Below are 24,593 nucleotides of genomic sequence, written 5' to 3' on the forward strand. Positions count from 1 at the left end.
ATATATATATATATATATCCTTTTGGTGGGTCATGGGGCTTGAACTTGGCCTAGGTGCTGTCCCTGAGCTCTTCATCTCATGTCTACTGCCCTACCCCTGGGCCTGAGCATTGTCCCTGAGCTCTTTAGCCCAAGGGTACAACTCTGCCCTTGAGCCAAGCCCCACTTCCCATTTTCTAGAATTTAATTGGAGATAAGAGTCTCAGGTCCTTTTGTTGCCCAGGCTGGCTTTGAACCGTGATCATCAGATCTCATTCTCCTGAGTAGCTAGGATTATAGGCATGAGCCACTGTGCCCAGCCAAGGAAATATTTTTATAGCTAAAGAGAGAAAGACACATTAGATAAATGTTCTCTCAGAGTTTGCATTTCGTTAGTGTCTATACATAATGGCTTTAAACAAGTAATATGGAACAATGAGAAAAAAATCAGATAATTTAGATATAGGAATATAGCTGATTGAAAAAAAATGGCTGAAAATCCTGGGTTAAGTTTTAAATGGAGATTTTTTTTTCATGTTTTAAATTTAACATAGCAACTAAAACATTGACTATACCATGTTGAAAAAGATAGATGTTAGACCATGATAGTGAGATTTTCTGGAGTCATGCACTCTCACACTGTTGATGAAAAAAATGTTTGATTTGGCAAAGTCTATTAATATTTGATGTAAGAATAATTTGGTAGAGTTTATTAGTAGTTGAGATAGTATTTGACCAAGAATTCTACTTCTATGATTAGAAATACTCTCACATGTTCACAAGTATGTTTACATTTGATCAAGAATATATTTTATAATTTGGGAGTACATGCAGAAATGCATAGACACATGCCATCTAACCAGTCAATTTAGGGCCAGTTCAAAAATTTCAATTATAATGAATATTTCCTTAGGAGGCCATTGTAAGTTTCTAACACATGTGCTATTTTATTTATGATATTTTTATTTGTACATTAGGGAAAACATTGCATCAGTGAGCAAAAAGGAATATAAAAGTTTATTAAGCTTTGGGAAAATAACTAAAGTGTTTGTTTTCGATGTTCTTTATCATATACTTAATTTGAAATGAATAGACTGTGATTCACCAAAACTTGCAAGTTAGCATGAATTATAAGACCATCTGCGAAACCTTTTCTGTTACATAGTTTTTCTCTTTCCATTATTTTGTTGGATTATTCCTAATTAACTTGATATTTACTTAAAGTAATCCATTTTTATCATATCTTAGCATTTTTAGTTGGAGTTTATGTAATAGCCCCATCTTTTAGAATGTAATTTGAAACCATGAAGAGAACTTTAAGAGGTGGTTTGTGAAAGGAAGTGTTATAGTTCCAATCCTTATCTGTAATTACACAAGACTCCCAATAGGCAAACGAGGTAGGCACATATATGCTTGTGGAGTTTTGCTGAGATTGATAGGGTTTCCATCCAACCGAATGTCTTCTAATGCCCTACGAATGTAAGTTACATTTTTGGTATTACAGAAGGTATCTTCATGCATCTCCAAAATGTTGTTATTCTGGAAGACAAAAATAAATTATAAGACAAGGCATACCATATTCTCATCACTGGGTCTATTTTGCTTCCTCTCTCTTTTCATTCTTTTTATCTTTCCTCAATCAAGACTTTGCATTAGGTGGTTTTTACATGCTAAGCAAATACAGATGAAGGAGAAAAATCCTATCTTTATGGAGCTTATATTGTCAGAGAACTATGAGATGAGTATATCAGAAAATCAACTGAATAGAAAAAAATACTTCTCCAAACTATGACTACTATAAAGAAAAGGTAGAAGCTGTCAAGTTATCTTAAGAGGTAGCAACTGAGCTAAGAATGGAATGACAAAACAGTAGGGGCCTGGGAAGAACCAAAACAAGACTATTTGCAGGAAGAGAGAATTTCAAGTTCAAAACCCCAATGAGCTGGTAAAGAACACAGATCTCCCCACATTTCACATTCAAGTTAACTAGGTTGAAGAGAAATGAGAGGTCTGGAGCAAATATCAGAAATTGTAGTTCCAAACCAGCTCTTATCTTCAATTAACTACCAGAAAGCTGGAAGGGTTGCTGCGACTCAAAGTGGTAGAGCTCTAGTCTTGAGGAGAAAAACTCAGGAACAGTTCCCAGGCCCTTAGTTCAAGCCCCATGTCTTACCAAATATAATATATAATGTGATTGATGCTGGGGCTCTCCATCAATGCAATTTTAGAATACTTTCATATCAACTAAAGCAATTCCAAGTATATTAACATTGGTTATCCTCTTCCTTCCCCTTTTGACACCTGCTAGTCTACTTTATGTTTCTACGGACTTTTATATTCTGGGATATTTACAAAACATGGAATAATTAAACTACAAATTATGATTCTGTTTTGAAACTTATCGTCCGTGTTTCCAAAACATTCATATATTATAGTTTGTGACTTATTTCATCTTTTCTATTGCTTAAGATTATTTCTCTTCCACCTTTAGTCCTTGCACATATTTTTAAATTATGTCAAGCTTTTACTTTTTTTAATGTTAAGCACCTTTGTGTATCCAAAAGATGCATCCCAAGCTCCAAGAGTGGAGACAGACGGCTAAAGTTATTAGAAATCAAACTAGATAGTGCCATGAATGTATAACTACTGTGTGATCGAAGCAATTGGAGAGAAGAAAGCAGAAAATGTGTCCCATGGGTGCAGGTGATATGCCCAGACATTTCTCCGTTTGGTGTTGTTTTTTTCTGGAGCTTTAGAAGCCTACCTGGAGGTGAAGGGCACGTAGATTTTCTGGGAGTGGCAGAGGAATGTGGTCCAAGTTGTTATCCGTCAGGTAGAGATGGTGGAGATCGTACATGTCCTGTAAGTATTTCAAATGCAGGCCTTAGTAGAAATAGCTCCTTGCAACCACGTTTAAAATATTATGTGTCTATCTAGGTCCTTTTTTCTAAGTTACTATGTAATATAACCTAATTTTAGAATCTATTAGCTATGATCAAATATTTCTTTATGAAAATGAAAACTATTTCTCAGTCTCTTAAGAAGAACCTTACTTTGTCCACTAGAATGTTCTCAGTTTAAGCAAGGAAGCCTAGTTTGCATAGAAGGCATTCTGCATTCAGATTTTGGTAAGATACAGAATTTCCTTTAAAGTCTAGGCATTATTTCTCTACAGAAAGACTGGTTACTTACCAAAGCCAAAAGCAGCCTACCAAAACAGAAGAGATGGAGACAACTATTAGTCTTGTCTAATTACTCCACAAAAACAATGACTCCCCACCATTCATGCTTAGAGATTTCATCCTTTCTCCAACTATAATGATACCTCATCTACCACTGACAGATGAACAGTGGCACTGTGGTGAGGTCACTCCCTGTGACTGCCCTTAGAATATCCTGGTGATCATTCAAAGAGCACTTCGGAAATTCTTTGCATAAGGTCTATTTAGAAGAGTAGCTCCAATAGGATAAGAATATGTGACAAAATTATTTGATTACTGGGTTTTTTTTTTTTGAAGAAAGTTCTCCAATACCACATTTGCTATATTCAACAAAACAAAATCATCATGGTTAACTGAATTTCACACATCATACAGTATTATTTAGAAGCTTTCTGTCCTTAAAACAATATCCATAACTTACTCATGTCAATCATCTTTTGACCACATCAGGTTTTTCTTCTGGAGCATCGATATAAGTAAATCCTATTAGCTGACTAATGCGCTTCTAGAATATCCCTGTAGATGGGTGTTTGAACAACCTCAGAATATTCCAGAAAGCATTATTTTTCCAAAGCATGATGCTGGGTAAGAAAAGTTCATTTTAGAGGTTCAAAGTCTCCTGAAACTGAATCTGCTCAAAGAAATAAAAGTGCTTGCAACGAACAGCAAGTAAATGGAAAGGGTAAAAGTCATATGAAACTTAAAGCTTACTTTGAATGCTTCATGCTTAATCCCTTTCCTTCCAAGTCTATTGTTGCTGATATCAATAAATGTCAAAGTAGCTGGTAATTCTGGGAGCTGCCTTATATTGTTATCTCGCAGGACCAGTTCTCGAAGCTGCGGCAGCTTTCGGAATGCATCCTCATCAATCTCAGATATTAAATTGGAAGTCAGATCGATCCTTTTTAAATTATCTAGGAGGAAAAATGAATAAGACAGTTCAGCACCTTTGATTATGGCTTACTTCTGTAAAATATGAATATAGAGTTTCATGCATGTTGAAAACAAGAGTATGAATTTCTCCAGTATTGAACAGTTACTGAAATAAGTACCTATTAAAAATTGTTTCCTCCAAATTTACTTTGCATTCATATGTTGGTAAGAAATGAAGCATTAGGAAATAAATTTGTACATTGTCTTTAAAATTTTTCACACTTTTCATAAACTTTGTCTAGATTGTATTTCTATTTCAAATAGTTTCCTATGTAGAATATTTACTAATAACCAAAGACACAGGCAATAAGAAATCTTCAAGTGATTAAAATACTAGACAAAGATAGGACCTGATACTCTAAGTTGGCAGTAATTATAAAGTCAACATATAAGCTTATATAGATTAAACATAGCAACTATGCTTTCATAGATGCTTATTCAAAAATACCTAAATCCCAGTTAACCTATAACCATTACATTTTCTTCCAAATGTCATATGTAATGGTAAGTACTAGTATATATTTATGATTTATATTTATCTATGATTTATATTCAGTTGACAGTAGTATACATTTATGTATGATTTATGTTCAGTTGACAGGAACTTTATAGTGGCTATTCATTGTTTATTCTTATCACTATCCAAACGATCTCATATATTGAAGGAGGAAAATCCATTGATTTATGAGGTATGTTTTATCTATTTCATTATCATATAACCTTCTGAGAAGTCAATAAAGAAAGAACATCACAGTTCTAGCGTCCATACTCAGGCTTGTGAAGTCATTTCTGTTGATCTTTTTGATTCTGTTAAAGCGGGAGTAAAAGTAAGCAGTGTTCTGGGGCAGTGGAGGGATGGCATCCAGCTCGTGGTCATCACAGTACACTGTAGTGCTTATGCAAGTACACAGGAGGCAGGTGGGAAAGTCTGAAAGTGAAAAATAAATAAGTATATGTGAGTCAAAGCATCTTTGTAGGAGTAATGTGGATAATAAAATGTAGTCCAGAAGATTCAAATCTCTCACTTGGCACATTTCTCATTTTACCATAGATTAAACAAGTAAGTATCAATATGAAATATCTTGCTTACATCTGCCCCAATAGCATTCTGAAGATCTACTTCAAATGTTGGAGTGGCTATATCCCTCATGTTTCCTTTATAATGATTCAGAAATGTCTTCAAAATGCAATTAGGGAGATACTGTTTTGTTATGCAGTTAAAATAATGCATCTATGTTTATTAGATATTTGATTCAAACTATTAGATAAAAGAGCCCCACTTGTAGTTGGTGATAAAGAACTAATAATGTGCCTGTAAAGGTTTCACTGGCAGCACTATGTAGGACAGTAAGTTATCCATAATAACTATAGGAATGAAAACCATTTTCAAAATGAAAGGGCAGGACAAATTTCTTTAAACAAAAATGCTCAGAGACAAGGACCAGGTCGTGAGTTCTAGTCTCAAGATCTGCCTCACTCCCTCTACTCCCCAAAGAAGAACACTTTAGAGATTAATATATATTTTTTTCAAGTTTCAGTAATGCAGAGTAAATAAACCCTACAGGTTTGTTTTTATTAATGAGGACAGCAAACATTTTCAATAAATACACAGTCCAGAATTCAAATAGACTGGCATTACATCCACCTTGCATCTAATAAGTTACTCTCTTGTGTTACAGAGATAATGAAAGAAGGCTTATTAACACCCTCACAGGAGACTGTGGTATGTTAAATTGTAGAAGGACTCAGTACAGTGGGGCAGAGATGGCACATGTCTAGTTAGTGTAAAATATTATCCTCACCCTCATCTATCATTACTTCATCTCTTTGGCTTGTGGCAGTTTGCAAAAGCTTAGATTTCATCTTTCTAATTTAATTGTCTTAGAAATCTATGCCACGGCAAAGGTTTTGAGTAAATATTAACCCCATCAAAGATTTCTGCCACAAATCACAGGTTATTTGATTTGTTTTTCCCATTAGGCCAAAGATGAATTGTTTAAATCTGCTTTGTATTCAAATGCAAAATCCTCCCATTTAGCCCCTGCTACAAATTTAGTGTAGTCTACTGTGCCGGATTTTTCTGAATCACACAAGACCACTCTATGGTGGGAGCTTGGCAGCTTTCAGAGATGACAAAGGAGACTCAGCTGAGAAGTATCTTTGATGTGCCAGACCTTCATTGGTGTGTGGGCCTAGAACCCCTGTGAATTCTGGCTCCTGTAGGGAAGATCCATCGATCAGCCTGGGTGTGGATTCCTCTTCATCTTCTTCCTCCTGCATTCCCCTCATGTCTGGGCTTAGGTGGACAAGCTCTCTGTTCCCAGATGGCATCACTGTCACTCTTTCAATCTGAACACAAAAGAAAAATGAATCTCAGGTCTTAGTCTCCAGTCCCTGTGTCAGGGACACAAATGGGAACTGTAACTTCTTGGCCACAAGATGTCGCTGGTGTTGTGTTCAACAAGGTACCTGGCCTGCTTACTTGTGCAAGCACATATTGGATCTGTGACCTATCAAATAATTCTTTTGATGAAATTTGGTTCTTAAGAAGCCTTAGAAACTGTCTCCTTGCTTTTGACATTTAATATCTTTATTCATTTCATGGGGTTTGAAGGGCCCCGATTTTATTGTTTTTTGATTGATACAGAGATTTACAAGAATTGAATTATTGCTGTCAAGTGTCCAGATTAATTTGATACCGCTCAAAGTCAAACCTCCAAAGTGCCCCTCACTCGTGAGTTCTCATTCTACTCCCTTGAAGAAAAAAAGGATGAGAAAAAGATGTGCATTTTTCTTTTCATTTTTAATCTCTCATTTCTTCTATATTCTCTTCTTCACTAACAGTTTATAGTATTTGATTTTTTTTTTGCCAATCCTGGGCTTGAGTTTAGGGCTTGAGCACTGTCCTTGGACTTTCTCAAGGCTAGCACTCTACCACTTAAGCCTCAGCACCACTTCTGGCATTTTGATATATATGTGGGGTACCGAGGAATCGAACCCGGGTCTTCATGCATGCTAGGCACTAGGCCAAACTCCTGGCCCCAGTATTTGATATTTTACTGCAAGTATCCTTTCTTCTAAAATAACATGTACAGTGACATGAAAACGAAGTGATTTTATTATTGCATGAACTTTCCATATATTCAATATGATTTGAATAACAAATAATTTATGTTTAAATTGGCCTTTGTGAGAGCATTGCCAACAGGAGGAATTTATAAAACTGCAAACAATGATACTTTTTCAAGTCATGCATCTCTCATATTACATGTGTTTCTCTGTTTTGAATTGCATCTCTGATGTTATAAGCCTTTTCTTGTAAGAATACTGTTTGTAGTTAGAACAAACCTCCCCTAATATGGGCTTCTAGGGGTCCTTCAGGGTCCTTTATTTTATTTATGGGCAAAACCCACACAGATTGCTTTCTAAGTTAATGTCAAATGATGTGCTAACCATTACTTCAACCTGTGGGATAGCTAGACTGGATATTTTCAGATTGTTTTAAATAACTACCTGATTTTAAAGATACACTTATTATTTCATGACATATTTAACAGATTGAAATGCATTTGAATGTATCACATCAGAAACAACAAAAATTCTTTCAAAGAAACAACAAACTTTTCAGATTTATGCTTATCCAAAGCTATTAGATGGTAAACTCAGTTGTCTTTCCCCTTTGCACCATTACAATGTAGCTTATAGGCAAACAACACTCACAAAGCAGAATTAAAAAAAATTCTTATCTAAAATATGTTTAACTCATAGCTCTATGCTTAGCTGTAGGGATTTTCCAGAAAGGACTCATTGATGCTTACTACTTTAACCATTTCAAAAATGAAATCCATAAAAAGGGAAATCATTTTGCATTTGATGCTCTAGAAAGATATTATAAAGCCTGGAGAGATCTCAGGCTGAGAAGACTTAAGTCTCTGTGAGGAGACATATGAATTTCATCAGGCTGGAGGGAGGTGGTAGGAGAGGATAAGGGGGAGAGTGGCAGAATGACGCTGACTCAGATTCAGATAAAATGGATTTGCAGAGACCAAAAGGAGGCTCCAGGAAGGGGGGAAATTGAAACAGATGTTTCATGAAATAGAAACAGTCTAAAGGGAGAAACATATTCCAGAGATCTCCCTTGAATCTTTAACTTTATAAGGAAATTTCTGCCCGTATCTGCCGTGAAGCTGTATGATCACATTTGTCATCCAATATAATGAGGCAAAATAATTTTGGGTTCGTTAGAAGCTGTTTTGTTTATGCTTGCTCACAAATAAAATAAGCAACCTGTAAAAAGAAGAATGCCTTTTGGGGTTCAATATATTTGCAGAAACTATAACCTCACTGTACCATGTCTGGAGAGTATTTTTTATTATAGATGCATTTATTCTTACTATTAAAGTATTTATTCGGGCTTGTCTTTTCACTTTTTTTTGACAGTCTTGGGGCTTGAACTAAAGGCCTGGGTATTTGGTCAAGGTAAGCACTCTGCCACTAGAGCCACAGCACCATTTCTAGATTTTTCTGTGTGTGTGACACTGAGGAATTGAACCTAGGGCTTTGTGCATGCTAGGTAGGCACTCTACCACTAGGCCACACTCCCAGGCCCATTTCCCTTCTTTTAATCACCTTCAATTTATCATTTGAAGGTGTGAAGCAACAGATACAAAACACCTGTCGGTCAGACTACCTGTCTGTCCACATAGCTGATTTTTATTGCTTATGCTACTAAAACCTATATTAGATATAAAACATCTTTACCCCCTTTAAGGTACAATCAAGAATACTCAAATATAAATGTAATTCAGTCTTGAGCCTGTATGTGTTTTTCCAGTTTCTCTTTATCCTTTTTCCTTTCTATCCTTCTCTTTGATTTTCTTATGAATTGATGGTATATTCTGTTATGTTTCCCTAAGCTTTAGAAACATGAAGATGTCATTCCAATGTGGGATTCTGGCTTTGATCTTTCCAATATTTGTAATTCATCAGTTAGCATTAGCCAGGCTCATCGTTGAGTTCACTGATTTGCAGTGAATTGTATATATGTCTTATCATTTTTAGCTGTCATTAGAACGTCACCATGTCAGGACAGACTATCTAGTATATTTCATGTCCACAAAACAGTGTAGACCAGAAATGATAAGTATGTATCCCAGAGGCAGTGACAAGGAAAGAACATCTCAGAAAATATCACCATTGGGATATTTGAGTTCTCAGACTTGCTCAGCTTCCCCAACCTTATTAATTCCCTTACTGTACTGAGAGAATGTTTCTATAGATTTATTAATCTAGCACATGGTATGACACTAGAATAACAGGAATGAGCATTATTTTGCTGTTTGTTTCTAGAACCTTCCAAGTTTCTCTTGTATAAACAGCCATTCAATGACTTTGGTTATTTGGTTATATACAATTCTTTTTTTCTAAATTTTTAACATTTGTTCCTCTAAGCCCAAACTTATAGTTGTATAATGACTAAAACACTGTAATTTAAATATCAAAATTAGTTAATATATTTGCTTGCAACAAAATATTATATCCTAATATTTGATATTCACTAAACAAGGCATCTTGTATCAGTGTTACATATTAGAATGTCAATCCTTTTTGGTATGTGCTTATTCATAACTCAAGAAAATTCAATGCAGAAAAAACAAACTTATTAAATTTTTATTTAATTAAACTCTCTAATGTTTGTCTCTTTTTAGGATCAGGGTGTTTTTTATTCTTTGCTCCCATGTTTATTTTCTTCTTCCATGTTTTGTTAGAAAATGGCTACATTCCAGCTTTCTTTGCCAAAAAAATTTTTTTCTCTTTCAGTCAGTAATTTCATGAAGATACAAGGAAGGAGGAGGGAGGCAGTCATAGCAACTTAAAACAAGTTGGACTGAAAACCATATCTGAAACCATCCAAATTTTAGGTCTTTAGTTTTAATGGAGTACTTTAGTTGCTTTTGCTGGGTTTGTTTTTGAAAGTCAATCTTTCCCATGTGAACACAAAGCAAACTTTCCCTTCCAACACAGCCTTTATTGAGGCACAATAACAAAGGACTCCAGATAAGTCAGCCTTATCATCATAAAATGAAAGAAAGACTGTTTTTCAAGAGATAAAAACCTATCTCAAGTTGGTGATTTTTATGAGGTTTTGTTTAAAAAACATTTTATTGCAGGTGCCAGGAACGGTAGAGTGCTTGCCTACCATGACTGAAGAGTAGGGTTTGATTCTTCAGTACCACATACATAGAAAAAAGCTAGAAGTGGTGCTATGGTTTGAGTGGTGGAGCTCTAGCCTTGAAAAAAATCCAAGGACAGTCTCAGGCCCTAAGTTCAAGCCTCACGACTAGAAAAAAAAAGATTCATTGCAAAATAGAAGTCACCCTGCTAATAGGAGACGACTGCTGAGATGGACTGCTGAGCAGAAAAACGTAACAAAAGAAGGCACAAGTCATGGTGAAACTCTCTGTGAGGTAGACTTCATAAGCTCCATGGTAGAAGACAACTGTAAAGGCACTGGGCACAGGCTATCCAGGCACAAGAGCCTTTCTGGTTGGAAAGTCTTTCTCTCAGCAGTGTGTCAGCTGGCCACACACGCACTCGAAGCAGCAGCAAGTACCCAAAACTCAGGACTTAGTAAAATTACAAATCAAAGTTTTATATGTGTAGGAAGGACAAAGAAGCTTCAGGTGAAACCCAATGACTGAGTAAGACACCAATGTAGAGTTAATTACATACTGCCCTGCACAGAGGTAAGATCTCAAATGTTACTCAGAAGAGAAATTAATATGGGTACATGGTTTTCCTGCTTATTGACTCTCAATTGTAGGTTTGTCCAAAGTACCTGGAGTGTTTGATAAGCCAGTGGACATTTAGGTGTTTGTAGAGATTAGGATTTCTCTGTCTCGAAAGAACTAGACTACATATATTCCTGCCTAGCTCTCAGGTGACAGGCTGTTTTTCATAATGGGACATGCCTACAGAATAGTTGCTCTAAGACTGATAAAAGGTGATATTATAATTTAACTGCTGGTGAGAGATTATTAAAATAGTGCTTAAATATACAAGTTGTAGGCCACAGGCAATGAAATAGAATTTGGATAGTGTGAAATTACGATTTATTTCCTCTCCATTTTCTGGTTTTATCAGGTTTCAATGAGTCACTTCATTTTCTGGCAAATCTCTAGGCTCTTTCATGAATATAAATATTTGGGGGGAGAGTCAGGATTAGTATGTCCTTTATATTTAGCAGGGATACAATCAGCATTGTAAGTCAAGTAAGACATCATTCTCTAAATACGTAGATAGCAGAAGACTTGGCACTAAACTCATAAAATTAGTATGCATTGGAAGAAACTGTGTTTGGAAAAATCGACTTGATTTGTAATGAACAAAATAACTCAACTTGAATCAAGCAGTAAGAATCTATCTAGCCAGGCCCCAGTGTCTCATGCCTGGAATTCTTGCTCCTCTGGAGGCTGAGATCTGAGGACTATGCTTCAAAGCTGACCTGGTCAGGAAAGTCAGTTAGACTTTTACCTCCAGTTAACCATCACAAAATCAGAAGTAGAGCTGTGGCTCAAAGTGGTAGATTGCTAGCCTTGAGCCAAAAAACAAAAGGACAGTGTTCGGGTCCTGAGTTCAATGGCTGGTCGTCGTCATCATCATCATCATCATCATCATCATCATCATCTAGCTAGCTAGCTGAGGTGAAGTAAAAGCTAAAAGACATTGAAAGGGGGACTTTTATACTGCATATTTTAGGCTGGACATCATAAAGAGAGATTTTAAATTTGTGCTCTAATATTAGATTTAAAAAAATTGTAATCTGTACGATGCATTGTACTAGTCCATTTCCATTATGTCCCCACAGTAGTCAAGCATGAGAACTATATTAGGAAAAGGGCTTATTTAAAGTTTTGGGTATTGAAAGTCTGTGATTAAGTTGTTTGCTATGTTTGAACTCTAGTGACAGCTGAATGCTAGTTGGTATTAGGATGGAAGCATGGACAAAAAGGAGAAATCACATCATAGGACAGGAATCCAGAGAGACCAGAGAGTAATCAATATGGCCCTTTTAGAAAACCTTCCTCAGGGAAATTATCCAAGATCTCCCCAAACTACACCAATTAGTAGTCAGGGTAGATCATTTAATACTCTATTTTACTTCCTACTAAATCTCATCTCTTAAAGGTTTTTTTTTTTTTACCAGTTCCTACCACCACCATAGTGATGTCTGAAGTCCTGCCATGTGAATACTCTCAGGACACATTCAGACCATAATCAAACCACAGAAGGGGTAAGCTGACAGTGAATCTTTTCTCACATACTACACTATTGGTGTGGGGTTCTTTATAAATTTACATCATCTTGGTGTTTTTGCAGGTAGATTAGAGGACATTCACCGAGCAATTGATTTTATTGCTGAACTTAACACAAGCTTCTTTTCTTGGATACACTGGTATGATTTTATGTAGAAGATAGAATCTAGAGAGGAATAGCAAATCTCAGATCTTGACTTGGATTGGGTAGATTCATCGATGGATTCTTTGATGTATTTTAGTCTTCTCTAAGGAAAATACATATGCATAGTAGTGATCCTTGGCACAGTTCTGGGTCTCAGGATATTGGGAGCATGCCCATGCTAAAATGGATTATTGAAAGGAAAACCCATGCTAGGCTTCAGAACCAAGACTGATGGCTTGAATAGATATCCTTCTGTGAGAGGACATGTCCTGCTGAAAGAAGAAGGAAGACTAAACTGATGGTGAGTGGGAGAAGGAATTGGTGTAGATGCTTCGTTTTCCTTTATGGGGAAATTACTGACTTGTCAAGAGCACATATTCTGTTTTTTTTGTTCTATGCCCTGTGATTCCCTAGAACAGGCTCTGTTCTGAGGTAAATGGCTAAGAGAAGAGCAGTGCAGCTTGTATCTGTTTGCATTGTGTATTTCTGGATGTCTCTGTGGAGGAGTCCATAGTTGCTTACACTTAACGGCATGCATTAAAGGGAATATTTGAACAGTTTTGTCTAAGTCTCATTTCTGTTTCACAGCCAATCCTGAAATTAGATGAGGCATAAGGGGAATATCCAAAGGAATCTATTAAAAAATATTAAATCTCTCTGTACATATATATATATGATACTTGTATATATATGTATATATGCATATACATATATGTATATATATATTTATATAGGTATATATAAATATATGATCTGTAATGGAATAGAATATGCATTTTGCTTTATGTAACTGAGTGTTGGCCTCTTAATGTGCTCATAATCTTTATTGGTCCTTTTCTATACTTTTATAATTAAATTTTTTGGTACCTTATGATATAATATCTGATTAACACCTGACATATTAAAGCAAATATGACATAATACAGTCTATTATATATGTGTTTCTACATTTATATTTCTAAATTATAAGTAAAATTATCTAGAAGGATTATATTTATAAATCTTTATATATTTACTTATATACATATGATAGCATTACCTATATATATGAAGTAAGTAATATTCATAAAGGATGGTGGATAAACACACAGGTATAATGTAATAAATAGCTTGGCACTGGTGACTCATGTTTATAATCCTAGCGACTCAGGAAGCTGAGATCTGAGGATCAGGGTTCAAAGCCAGCCTGGGCAGGAAAATCAATGAGACTCTTATCTCCAATTAACCATCAGAAAACTGGAAATAGTGCTGTGGCTCAAAGTGGTAGAGCACTAGCCTTGAGCAATAAAACCTTAGGGACAGCACTCAGGCTCTGAGTTCAAACCCCTTAGCCAACAACAACAACAAAAGTAGTAACTATATCTCACATTACTTGTCAAATTTACGACTAATAACTAATTTGGCAATCTAACTTTGCAGTAGTAAGTACATTGTGAATAAGCTTATAGACTCCTGCATCCTAATAGATACCTGTAAATCTTACATACATATCTTTTCTACCTCATTTTGTCTTCCAAAATTGTATTAAATTTCCCATTTATTAAACTGCTAGTCTGAAATTTTTGAGGGACAGAGGGGCTTGGTCTAATTTATCTGTCCTAATTCCTGGTTCCTTTAAAAAAAGTAGGCAAGAACATCTAAGGTAAACCTGAGCTCAATAAAATTTGTCTGCATCATAGTGCAAATCCCATTTTTCCCATTAAGAAACTGTCATCACCAACAAGTTTGCAATTCCATTGTAAGAGTACTCATGTTGATGACTATATATATTTACTATGCCCTAAGTTGATATATTTAAAGTATTTAATACTCAAAAACTATTGTAATGAGATGCTGAGGTTCAGATGAGCTATAGTACAAGGCGAAGCAACAGTACTTGTATAAGTATGACAAAAGGATACTACATGTGGGATATTGACTCTAGAATCTGTGCCACTCAACGTTTCACTGTGACAAACACACATAAAAGCAACTATATGAACACACAACACTCAAAGCCAATGGTTTCTCTTGATATTCTCTGTAGTATGCATGTTCATGGCCTATGAGCCCAAACAAAGATAAATTCTTAAGCAAATATCCTCATCTATTAGTTTAGGCTAGGAAACCTACTCTGTCAACTAGTTCCTAACCAGAAAAGCCTAGACCATTTGCAGATTGTAGACCTACCTTTATTTTTAGAAAAATAAGTATTTAGAAAGCAAAATGTCAATTGGAGGTTCATCTAATCATAGACAAAGGTCTTGGACTTGTTTGTAAAACAAAATTTAAAAACTCTCTCCCCAAATCATTTTCCACTATTGCATTGATACATGTTGATACTATTCCTTGTTACTGTTATAGCAATTCCCTTTCAGAGATATTAAAAGGGATTTAGCCTTTCAGCCTAGCTACCAAAGATGCATTTGTATGGATTTAGCATCTGGCACCAGATAAGTTAAGCATAAGGGAATTTGAACCAAATTCTTGGGTTCAAATTTATTTTACTCAGTATCTAAAACAGTGCTACTGTGGACACCTGGCAATAAAGCTGTACCTTATTTTTGTGTTGAAGATTGAATTGGATGTTACAGAAGTGAGTTTGGCAAAGATTTCTCAATCTCCATGTTTCTAATAGAGGTGCTTTCAAAAATTCTAAAGTTTTATGTTACATCTCGTTAAGTGCTTGACAGCTCACATAGAGAGCTGGATATTGTGTTGATTATAATCACTTGAAAATGTTATTTGTCTGGTTTCCAGTAATCAAGTTACTGAATTTCAAGGAATGGAAACCTCTATATTGGACACAGTTAAAAGAAGTGAAGATTACAGAAATGCAGCAAAACAAGGAGGCTTTTCACTACCATTTATCTCTCGGTGCTGAAAGAATATGGTTTAAATTCTGCTTTGCGATTTATTAGCTGAATAACCTTAACAAACTTTGAAGCTCCTGGTTATTCTCATGAAATGGCTATAATATCTGTGTTTCCTATATAGTTGAAATGAATATATTTGTGATCTGATAAATAACATATAATACACATGCAAAGAAACACCAGTGTAGTGAGTCTCTGTGCCTGTATGGTGGCTCACCACTTGAACTCCAGAGGTAGAGAGTAGGATGATAGTGGTCAGTCTGTGTGTAATTCATGCCTGTAATCTCAACTACATGGAATGCATAATTAAGAAATTGAAGTACAGGCCAGGCTGCACAAAAGTCCCCTCCAACCTAAGAGAAATGGCCTATTTACCACTTCCAAACTAAACATTAGAAACATAAAACACCAAATAAATATTTTCCAGAAAAAAACCTTGGATTAAGCCATTCTGAGAAAAACTTTTGAAAAATGTTGGTTTCTGAAGAATCTTTGAAGACATGTTTAGAAATCTTTCCCAAAACAATGTGATACACAGATAGCCACACTCACAAACCCATGCACTCATATTTATCTTTTGTCTAAAGCTTAAATAAATATTGAAGAATACATATCTACAATTATTCTTGGAAGTAATCTCAAGACATTCTTTCTTACAATAATTAGTTAACAGAGTCAGTTATCTGTAGTTCACATTATCCACAAATAGAATTTTTTGGCATCTAGTTCAAGTAAAACCAATATCAAGTTAAAATGATAGTTTGGAAACAGTGAAGGAAACAGAGGGAAGATAATGCAGTCTTTTATTGCTCTGCTGGAAGTCAATTTCAGTTACTAAAAGATAGTATCACTATAACTACAATTACTATTTTTTCTTAACTCTGTTACTTAACTTCACTGTCTTAATATCTTCATCTAGTCAATGAAATAATAGTAGCACATGATAATTTTGCTGTAAAAATACATGAATTAATATGTCATATGGCTAAAGCAAACTACTTAGCTTCAGATTAGCTCTTGTTCATCAGAAAGCAAAAGATTCATATTTTGATCATGTAATACCTTTAAATTAAAAGAAGCTTCATTTGATGTCATACCTCTGTTTTATTCACTTGGTGATATAGCATTATGATTGGACAGCTAGATCTAAAACTTTTCAATAAAGAATTCAGTGGATATTCTAGGTTATCAGAAATCATATAAATCATGCAATATTATACTATTGCTGTATGGAATTATCCAAACAAAAATAGCTTACTGGCTTTCCCCAGCCACTAAGAAGTCAATAGAATTCACTTGAGAACCCAACAGTGAGTTTGTGGAGGTGTTTGACTTATTGACCTGGTAAATTGCTGGACTCACAAGGCTGAATTTGTAATAGTAGAATTCAAATTCAGCATTCACAGCAATGTTTGTTACAACATATTGTGTTTATTCTCTAGTGCTGCTTACCATGTTGCCATGAACATAGTACCATAAAACTGATAAATCACCTAATGCAGCTGCCTTTTTTCTGAAGTGCCTTTTTTCTGAAGTTTAGTAGTCAAGTGTTCTACTGCTTGGACCACATCCTGAGCACTACTGTTTTTGCTTTTGTTTGTTTTTAGATAGAGTTCTTGTGTATTCACTAGGGAATGGGTTCTCCTTTACTAGCCTCTTGAGTGAACCAAGGTTTGCTTCATTTAGTTGAACAAGACCACTCTCGTGTTTTGCCCTGGCTACTTTCATACATGATTCTTCAGTCCCTACTTTCAGACAAGTAAAATGGTAGATGTGCATCAAGTTTTCCAGCCATGTTGCCATCTTTTGAATTCATCATTTTCTGTGGTTAAAGTTACTGTATCTGACTTTGGTACCTGGTATATTGTATATGCATTTATTTGCTTGTTTGAAATAGGAAGGGGAAGGAAGGAAAACAAGAGCATTGGGAGGGGGTGGGAAACTGGGAGGAAAACATCGGAAGGGGTATCAATGTACAAGAAATAATGTACCTACTGCCTGATGAATGTAACTGAAAACCCTCTGTATATCACCTCGACAATAAAATACAATTGGAAAAGAAAATCCCATGCTAATCCAGGAACCAGTGGCTTATGCCTATAATCCTAGCTACTCAGAAGATTGGGATCTACAGATCATGGTTCAAAGCCAGCCCAGACAGAAAAAAATCTGTGACATTCTTATCTCAATAAACTACTCAGAAAAAGCCACAAGTGGCACTGTGGCTCAAGTGGTAGGGACTAGTTTTAAGCATAAAGAGGCCCGGGATACTGCTCAGGCCCTAAGTTTAAGCATAGGTTCAGCACAAACACACAAAAAATCTAGGGCTAAGTGGGCTGGATTCCCTGCTCAATAAATTTCAGGCCAAAAGCAATGCTGACCAAGCTGTGATGTCATGTAGCAAGTTCCTTGCTTATGGAGCACTGAGTTTCCTCAGTGATGGCTGGCTACTAGTTTCTCTCTGAATCTAGAAGTCTTTCCCATTGCTTACCCCATAGAGGTTCATGCACATGCTGATGTAAATGGCTCAAAAATTAGGCCAGCCCCACCCTGCTAATCTCCCTTGTTAGAGTGCCCTAACAAATAGCCATATCATATCCAAATTATCCATAATGTGAAATATTAAACAGGCATGATTATTCACTCTTTGTAATTTTTCATTTATAATTTCATAAAAAGATAATGAACATGTTGGTTGACATATTTTTTGCTGCCGAAGTAATCCTTCAAATGTTTAAAATTACATATCACTGATTCTTTAAAACATCATTTTTTATCGCTGCACATTCTTATATGTATTAATATCTATGTTCACAGAATCTCTTTTAAAACCAAGTTTCTGAGGGATAAATTCATAATAAAGGAATAACTAATATATTTCAGTCCGCCTTGGGAAGTTAGAGGTTGTCTGGAGTCTTAGTTCACTTAGAAATATTTGCATGCAAAATTAGGGATGTTTGTGTGGGGTAAGACTGAAGCCATTTCAGGATATAATGTCATGCCTTGCCCGGAGTTTGCTATTACAGAATATAAAAATATTGTGGTAGGGTTGTATATTATCATTGTGTAGATGTATATCAGCTGGAATTTCTTAATGGCCAGTACCTCTTTTGAGACTGTCCAGAGGTTTGTAAGCAATGAAAAAGAGCCTGAGAGCAAGAAATGAGTTTAAAAATTGTACAGATAAAGCACATCTCTTTCATAATTTTGCTTAGGAAGACTTAATAATTTCTTCTATTGTACATTGGATCTTCTGAAAAGATTAGCTTGAAATTCACTACTCAACCTTATTTAAAAAGTTATGATCATTATTAAATCAAATATATTTCTCTTGGTCTAACATTTTATTTGGTTTTAAAACTGTATGCATTTTCTATGTTCTATGGGACTGAAACTTTACTCAAAACAAGGAAAAATACTCGGAGAAATAGAGACATTGAGGAGAACCTATGAGTGATAGACTGAGAACTGTGAAAACAGTTGTACTAGGAAATATGACTCATTTCACAAAGCAACATAAACAATACTGAACCTCTATACTGTAATTTTCTTGATAAAGATACAAGTTCTATATAAGTTGAATGTCTAATTTGTTTAAATATTTCTTTATCAAAACTAGTTGTTCCGGGCCGGGAGTTTGGCCTAGTGGTTAAAAAGTGCTTGCCTAGCATGCATGAATACCCGGGTTCAATTCCTCGATACCACATACATAGAAAAAAGCCAGAAGTGGTGCTGAGGCTCAAGTGGTAGAGCTCTAGCCTTGAGAAAGTCCAAGGACAGTGGTCAGGCCCTGAGCTCAAGCCCAGGACTGGCAAAAAAACAAAAACAAACAAACAAAAAAAAAACTAGTTGTTCCCAAAACTTAATCACCCTTTAAAGGTGCTGTCATATTTTTGTGTTTGTAGTTAGAATAGATCAACAATCTGTAATAATTAACAGTGTGTTTGTTTATTGATCCATGAAAATTTCCTGTATCTTTTAACTATGTAAGTGTGAAATGCTAAGCATTCAGTTAGGATGATATCATACCTAAGTTACATAATATTTTTTACTCTTATCAAGTTTATACTACTCCTGGAATGACAGTCAATCATTCAGAAAGGTACATTCACTATTGATGCAAACCACTGTCCTTTCTGCTTTTTCTCTCCTTTTCATTTACTTTAGTCAGACATCTTTGCCCCCAAATTTTCTGTGCAAGTTGTATTTTTCCTTTCCTTTTTCTAGTATGTATTTATTTATTATTGTAGTATATAGAGGGGTTACAGTTATATTCACCAGATAATGGGTACATTACTTCTCACACAGTGATACCCCTTCTCATCATTTTGTCCCCATTTCCTTCCCCCAGCCCCTTTCAATCATCTTGTTTCCCCCTTCCCTTTGCTATTTCAAATAATCAAATAAATATATATACAATATATCGGGTAACAAAGTCAGATACAGTAACAATATGAGTTTACCAAAGGGCAACAAAAGGAGGAAAATAACATAGTACATTAAGAACAACAATCACACAAGATAAAGCTCTTATTTCTTTTCTTTTTTTGTCAATTGCTGTTTAAGTTTTAGTGAAGTTGTTTGAGACAAATAAAGTTAGCTGGTAGAAAGCAAAAACCAACTTTATTATTAGACTGTAAAAGAATGTCCTGTTCTATGGAATCTATACTGTTGCCAAAAAGAATGACATCCCCACATTTGTAAGGAAATGGAAAGACTTAGAAAAAAATAATATTAAGTGAAGTAAGCCAGACTCAAAGGAACATAGGCTCAATGGTTTCCCTCATTTGTCATAATCAGTAGAAACCTTGGGCTCTCCTAGAAGAGATTTACAAGAGAGCATACATAAGGCCATATAGGATGACACTAAATGAAAGGACCTAGAAGAATATAGAAACAAAAGCCATATAATGAGTGATTGTTGTTCTTAATGTACTATGTTATCTCTCATCTATTTTGCTGTCCCTTGGTTATCTCATATGGTTACAGTATTTTACCGTGTTATCTGATATATTGTATATATGTTTATTTGGTTATTTGAAATATGATAGGGAAGGGGGAAAACAAGATGAGGGATGGGGGTAGGGGAAGGGAAATGGGGACCAAGACATGAGAAAGGGTATCAATGTTTGTGAAGTAATGCACCTTCTCTCTGGTGAATATAATGTAACCCTTCTATTAATTACAATAAAAATATATGAAAAAAGAATGCCCTGTTCTAGATAAACAGCGATTGTACAATCAATAAGATGAAATATCTCAACTTAGAAATGAGCAAATTCCAGTTATCAGTTATGCTGTCAAAAGTCTAAAGAATGGAAAGAATCAGCTACCTTCGCTTGATCGATGGGCATGTCTTCATAGCTGTAGAAAGCATCCAGGTCTTCTAAAGTGGCATCATAAGATTCCGAATCATAGTTGATGGACTCTGGAGTTGGAGCAGCCACAGCAGCATCAACGATGACAAGTCCTAGAATAAGTCTTGCTAACAGTTTCATCTTTCAAACTTGCCTAATTGTAAAATACGAAAATGTATACATATTAAGTTCATAATAGCTTGGGAATGGCTTGCATGAAGTAAGAATAATACATCAATGTCAACATTAAGGAACTCAAGCAGCTAGCTTTTGTTTCATGGATAATATATTAGATGGCTTCTGAAGTCACTGGTACCAGTTGTTCAAATAAATTCATATACCTATTCACATTTTTATAACAAACATTTTATTGGCATGAAAACCATGTCATATCATAGAGAAAATGGAAAAAGTAGAATGCAGAAAGACTATGATAATCACAAGCATTTTTATCATCTTAGAATTTTCCCACTTCATAAGGATTAAGTTCATTTCATTATCTCTGGGATATAAACTTAATGATAAAGAAATGTGTATGATTATGATTATTCCACCTTTATGATTCATGAAAATTTTCCTTAATTATTAGCATAAAATATAAATTGTTATCCTTAGCATTTAATTTTAATTCTTAATAGATATCTAAGGTTTAAATGCTGAATCAGTAGGACTGAGGTCTAAATGGCTACTCTTAAGAAAGTTTCCCAGAATAAAATATTTGTACATATAGGATTATACTAATTTTTTAAACCTTATATAAGTGTAATGATTTTTTTATTGTAACTTCAAACTTTCATGTGTTAAAGCAAGATCCTCAAGTTTCAGATGTTCTTTGTGTTTTCATGGAAATGCATTGTAGTTTAGGATCAAAATATCCTCATGTTAAATTTTTAACATTTAAGTTGGTATGGCTAAAAATCATGTTACCTAAGCAGGGCGCAGTAGCTCACACCTATAATCCTAGCTGCTCAGGAGACTGAGATCTGAGGATTGTGGTTCAAAGCCAGCACAGGCACTAAAGAATGTGAGACTTTTATCTCCAATTAATCTCTAGAAAATGGGAAGTGGGGCTGTGGCTCAGGTGGGAAGATGGAAACCTTGAGCTGAAGAGCACAGGGATAGCATACCCAGGCTCAGAGTTCAAGCCCCATGACACCCCCCCCCAACACACACACACACACAAAAAGTTACCTAGTGATGATGTATTCAGGTGGCAAAATATTATAAAACATTTTATAAAACAAATTTTAAAAGCTTCTATTTTAGATAGAAGCTTTTCAAGTTCTGACATCATATGTGGTATTAGTACTGAAGTGATTTCATTCTAACTTCTACCCTTAGACTTAAATTCATTGGCAGACAAACTGACCTTCAGGTAGTTGAAAGAAAGTCTTTATGAAACAGGTTTAGTCAGAAGGATAGGGCAATTCCTCTGAGAATAAGTAGCAGGACAAAGAGCTCTTTCTTATCTCCTCCTATGCTTTTTTCAAATACTTAAAAATTCACACTGGATTAACTTGGTCTTTATGTCACCTGCCATTGCAGAGATCTTTGCTGGATGACAGATTTGGAACTGTTTATTCAAGTGAGAGATATTAACTATGGCCACTAAACCACAACAGTACTTTCCTTGTACTTTCATGACAACTTCCATTGCTCAAAGAAATCAAGCACTTGCTGAAACCTTATGTTACTCTGTAGTCTATAAATGGTTATAATACGTAGTCACTTGCTTATACATGGCAACACCTCACAGTTCCTTGCATTTGGCATAGTTTCTAAAGCTATCAGCAATCAAGTCATCTGTGTGAATCTAAAAATCTGTGAAGACCATCTAGTTAAGTGCATGCATTTAAAAATGTATGCTGTGTAGCAAAGATATGGAACCAACACAGATGCCCCTCAGTAGATGACTGGATCAAGGAGAAGAGGTATTTATACACAATGGAATTTTATGCTGCCATCAGAAAGAATGACATCACCCCATGCGTAAGGAAATGAAAGACTTGGAAAAAATCATAATAACTGAAGTAAGGCAGATCCAAAGGAACATAGGTTGAATGGTTTCCCTCACTGGTAATAATTAGTACTCATCTAAGACTCTCCTAGCAGAGGATTACAATAGCTCAAAACCTAGGTCACATAGGATGAGAATAAATGTAAGGATCTCTAGGATATGGAAACAAGAGCTTTATCTTGAGTGATTGTTGTTCTTAGTGTACTATGTTTTTTTTTCTTCTCCTTTGTTGCCCCTTGGTTAATCTCATGTTGTTATTGTATCTGTTTGTTACCTGGTACATTATATATACATTTATTTGTTTATTTGAAATAGGAAAGGGAAGGGTGAGGGAAACAAGGTGATTGGGAGGGGGTGGGAGGAGGAAAACGGGGAGGAGGAAAATATGAGAAGGGGTATTAATGTGTGAGCAGTAATGTACCCACTACCTGGTGAATGTAACTGTAACCCCTCTATACATTACCCTGACAATAAAAAAAATTAAAAACACATCTAGAAAAAAAGTACAAAAATAAAAAATAGTGAAAAAGGGAAAAACAAACAGAAAAAAAAATCACAAAAATAAAATAAGAAACCTCTTGTTTCTAAAAAATACCCAAAGTATGCTTGTGTCCTTCGAGGAAGAAAGTGCAACCTAATTATTGTGTATCGAATATAGTATATTAGTTGAAAATTTGTTGATTACTTCATACCATTCTATAGGACTTGGAAAACTTATGCTTATTTAAAACTTTGGAATATGTAGTTTAAAAGTCATTCTAAATGTACAGTATCCTAGAATTATAGCTTTATTTAGAAATATAATAGACACATTAGAAATAATAGGAGTATAATACAAACATTACTATTTTCTCTCCTTACAATAATCTTCTGATCCATATCAATCAATACTGCCTGTCTTTTACTGCCAAAATTGTGGTTTGTGTCAGGGCTCTTGATTTAAGGCATATATTGGAAACTAGTATAATTTTGTTGGCATCTGATATGACTTTTTAAGGTCAACTATTTTGCTGTTATTTATTCTTAAGTTAATTCATAGTTTTTGATGGTCCCAGATAAATACAAATATGTCAACAACCAAATTAAACCAAGCTCATAGGATAAAAGTTCACTAAGAGATAATTAAAGCAATTTGAATTATTTTTAAAGGTTCTTTTTATAGTGGAGGAAAAAGTCTCTAATCCAAGCAAAAAGCAAGTGTAAAAACTTACCTTTGGCTCCGACTGGGTGGAGTGGCACAACGTGACTGAGAGTGTAGAGCCTGGGGTATTTGTCCCCTGACCAATGGATATGAATCCTGGTCTGTGGGAGGTGGAATTTATAACACTCAACTTTCTGTTTGGAAAATCTAACCTTCATAAAGGCTTCTCAGTCTCCAAAATCTCCAAATTATTTTATAGCCACCCCAACCAAGTTGAATTTATAGAGTTTTAACTACCAATGTATCTCCTTACATATTTTTAGTAGAAAAGGTTGGCTTTAATATCTCACCTATAACAAATTAACTCAATTTCATATCTATAACAAGCCAGAAGAAACAAAGTTAATGCACCGAGGGTTACATCGTGTTCATTAGTGCTCTAGTAAGAAATAATTTCTGTATGACTTTCATATCTTGAAATTCTTCACTTTGAATAATAACTGAAATGTGGTAAATGTTGTGAAAGATTTACCTGTTCAGTTTTGGTAAGCAAAATAAAAAGATATCCAATTATTTTCATTGTCTGGAATGCTTTCATGGCAGTGAACAATGAAACTTTTGTCTAAAAAT

At 35.1% G+C, this 24,593-nt stretch overlaps 1 protein-coding gene across 1 annotated transcript; it reads right to left on the reverse strand.

Annotated features, from left to right (window-relative positions):
- Positions 1-945: 945 nt before the first annotated feature.
- Epyc (epiphycan) lies at positions 946-24,255 on the reverse strand. Its single transcript, XM_090328374.1, has 7 exons — positions 24,034-24,255; positions 20,782-20,959; positions 6,308-6,482; positions 4,903-5,061; positions 3,912-4,114; positions 2,744-2,839; positions 946-1,518 (listed from the first exon to the last, which is right to left on the reverse strand). Exons 2-7 carry the CDS (start codon positions 20,944-20,946, stop codon positions 1,348-1,350), a joined length of 969 nt encoding a protein of 322 aa, XP_090184500.1. The 5' UTR covers positions 20,947-20,959; positions 24,034-24,255; the 3' UTR covers positions 946-1,347.
- Between the last annotated feature and the right edge of the window lie 338 nt (positions 24,256-24,593).

Source organism: Megascapheus bottae, chromosome 2 (assembly GCF_031878675.1).
Source record: "Megascapheus bottae isolate mThoBot1 chromosome 2, mThoBot2.hap1, whole genome shotgun sequence".
NCBI classification, from domain to species: Eukaryota; Metazoa; Chordata; class Mammalia; order Rodentia; family Geomyidae; genus Megascapheus; species Megascapheus bottae.

Excerpts from the sequence above, each read along its gene's own strand:
- Epyc (XM_090328374.1), bottom strand. The coding sequence starts at position 20,946 with ATGAAACTGTTAGCAAGACTTATTCTAGGACTTGTCATCGTTGATGCT. Across the intron at positions 5,062-6,307 it reads AGGCCCACACACCAATGAAG|ACTTTCCCACCTGCCTCCTG; the intron begins GTCTGGCACATC and ends TTTCACTTTCAG. Across the intron at positions 4,115-4,902 it reads AAATGACTTCACAAGCCTGA|ATAATTTAAAAAGGATCGAT; the intron begins GTATGGACGCTA and ends TTTTCCTCCTAG.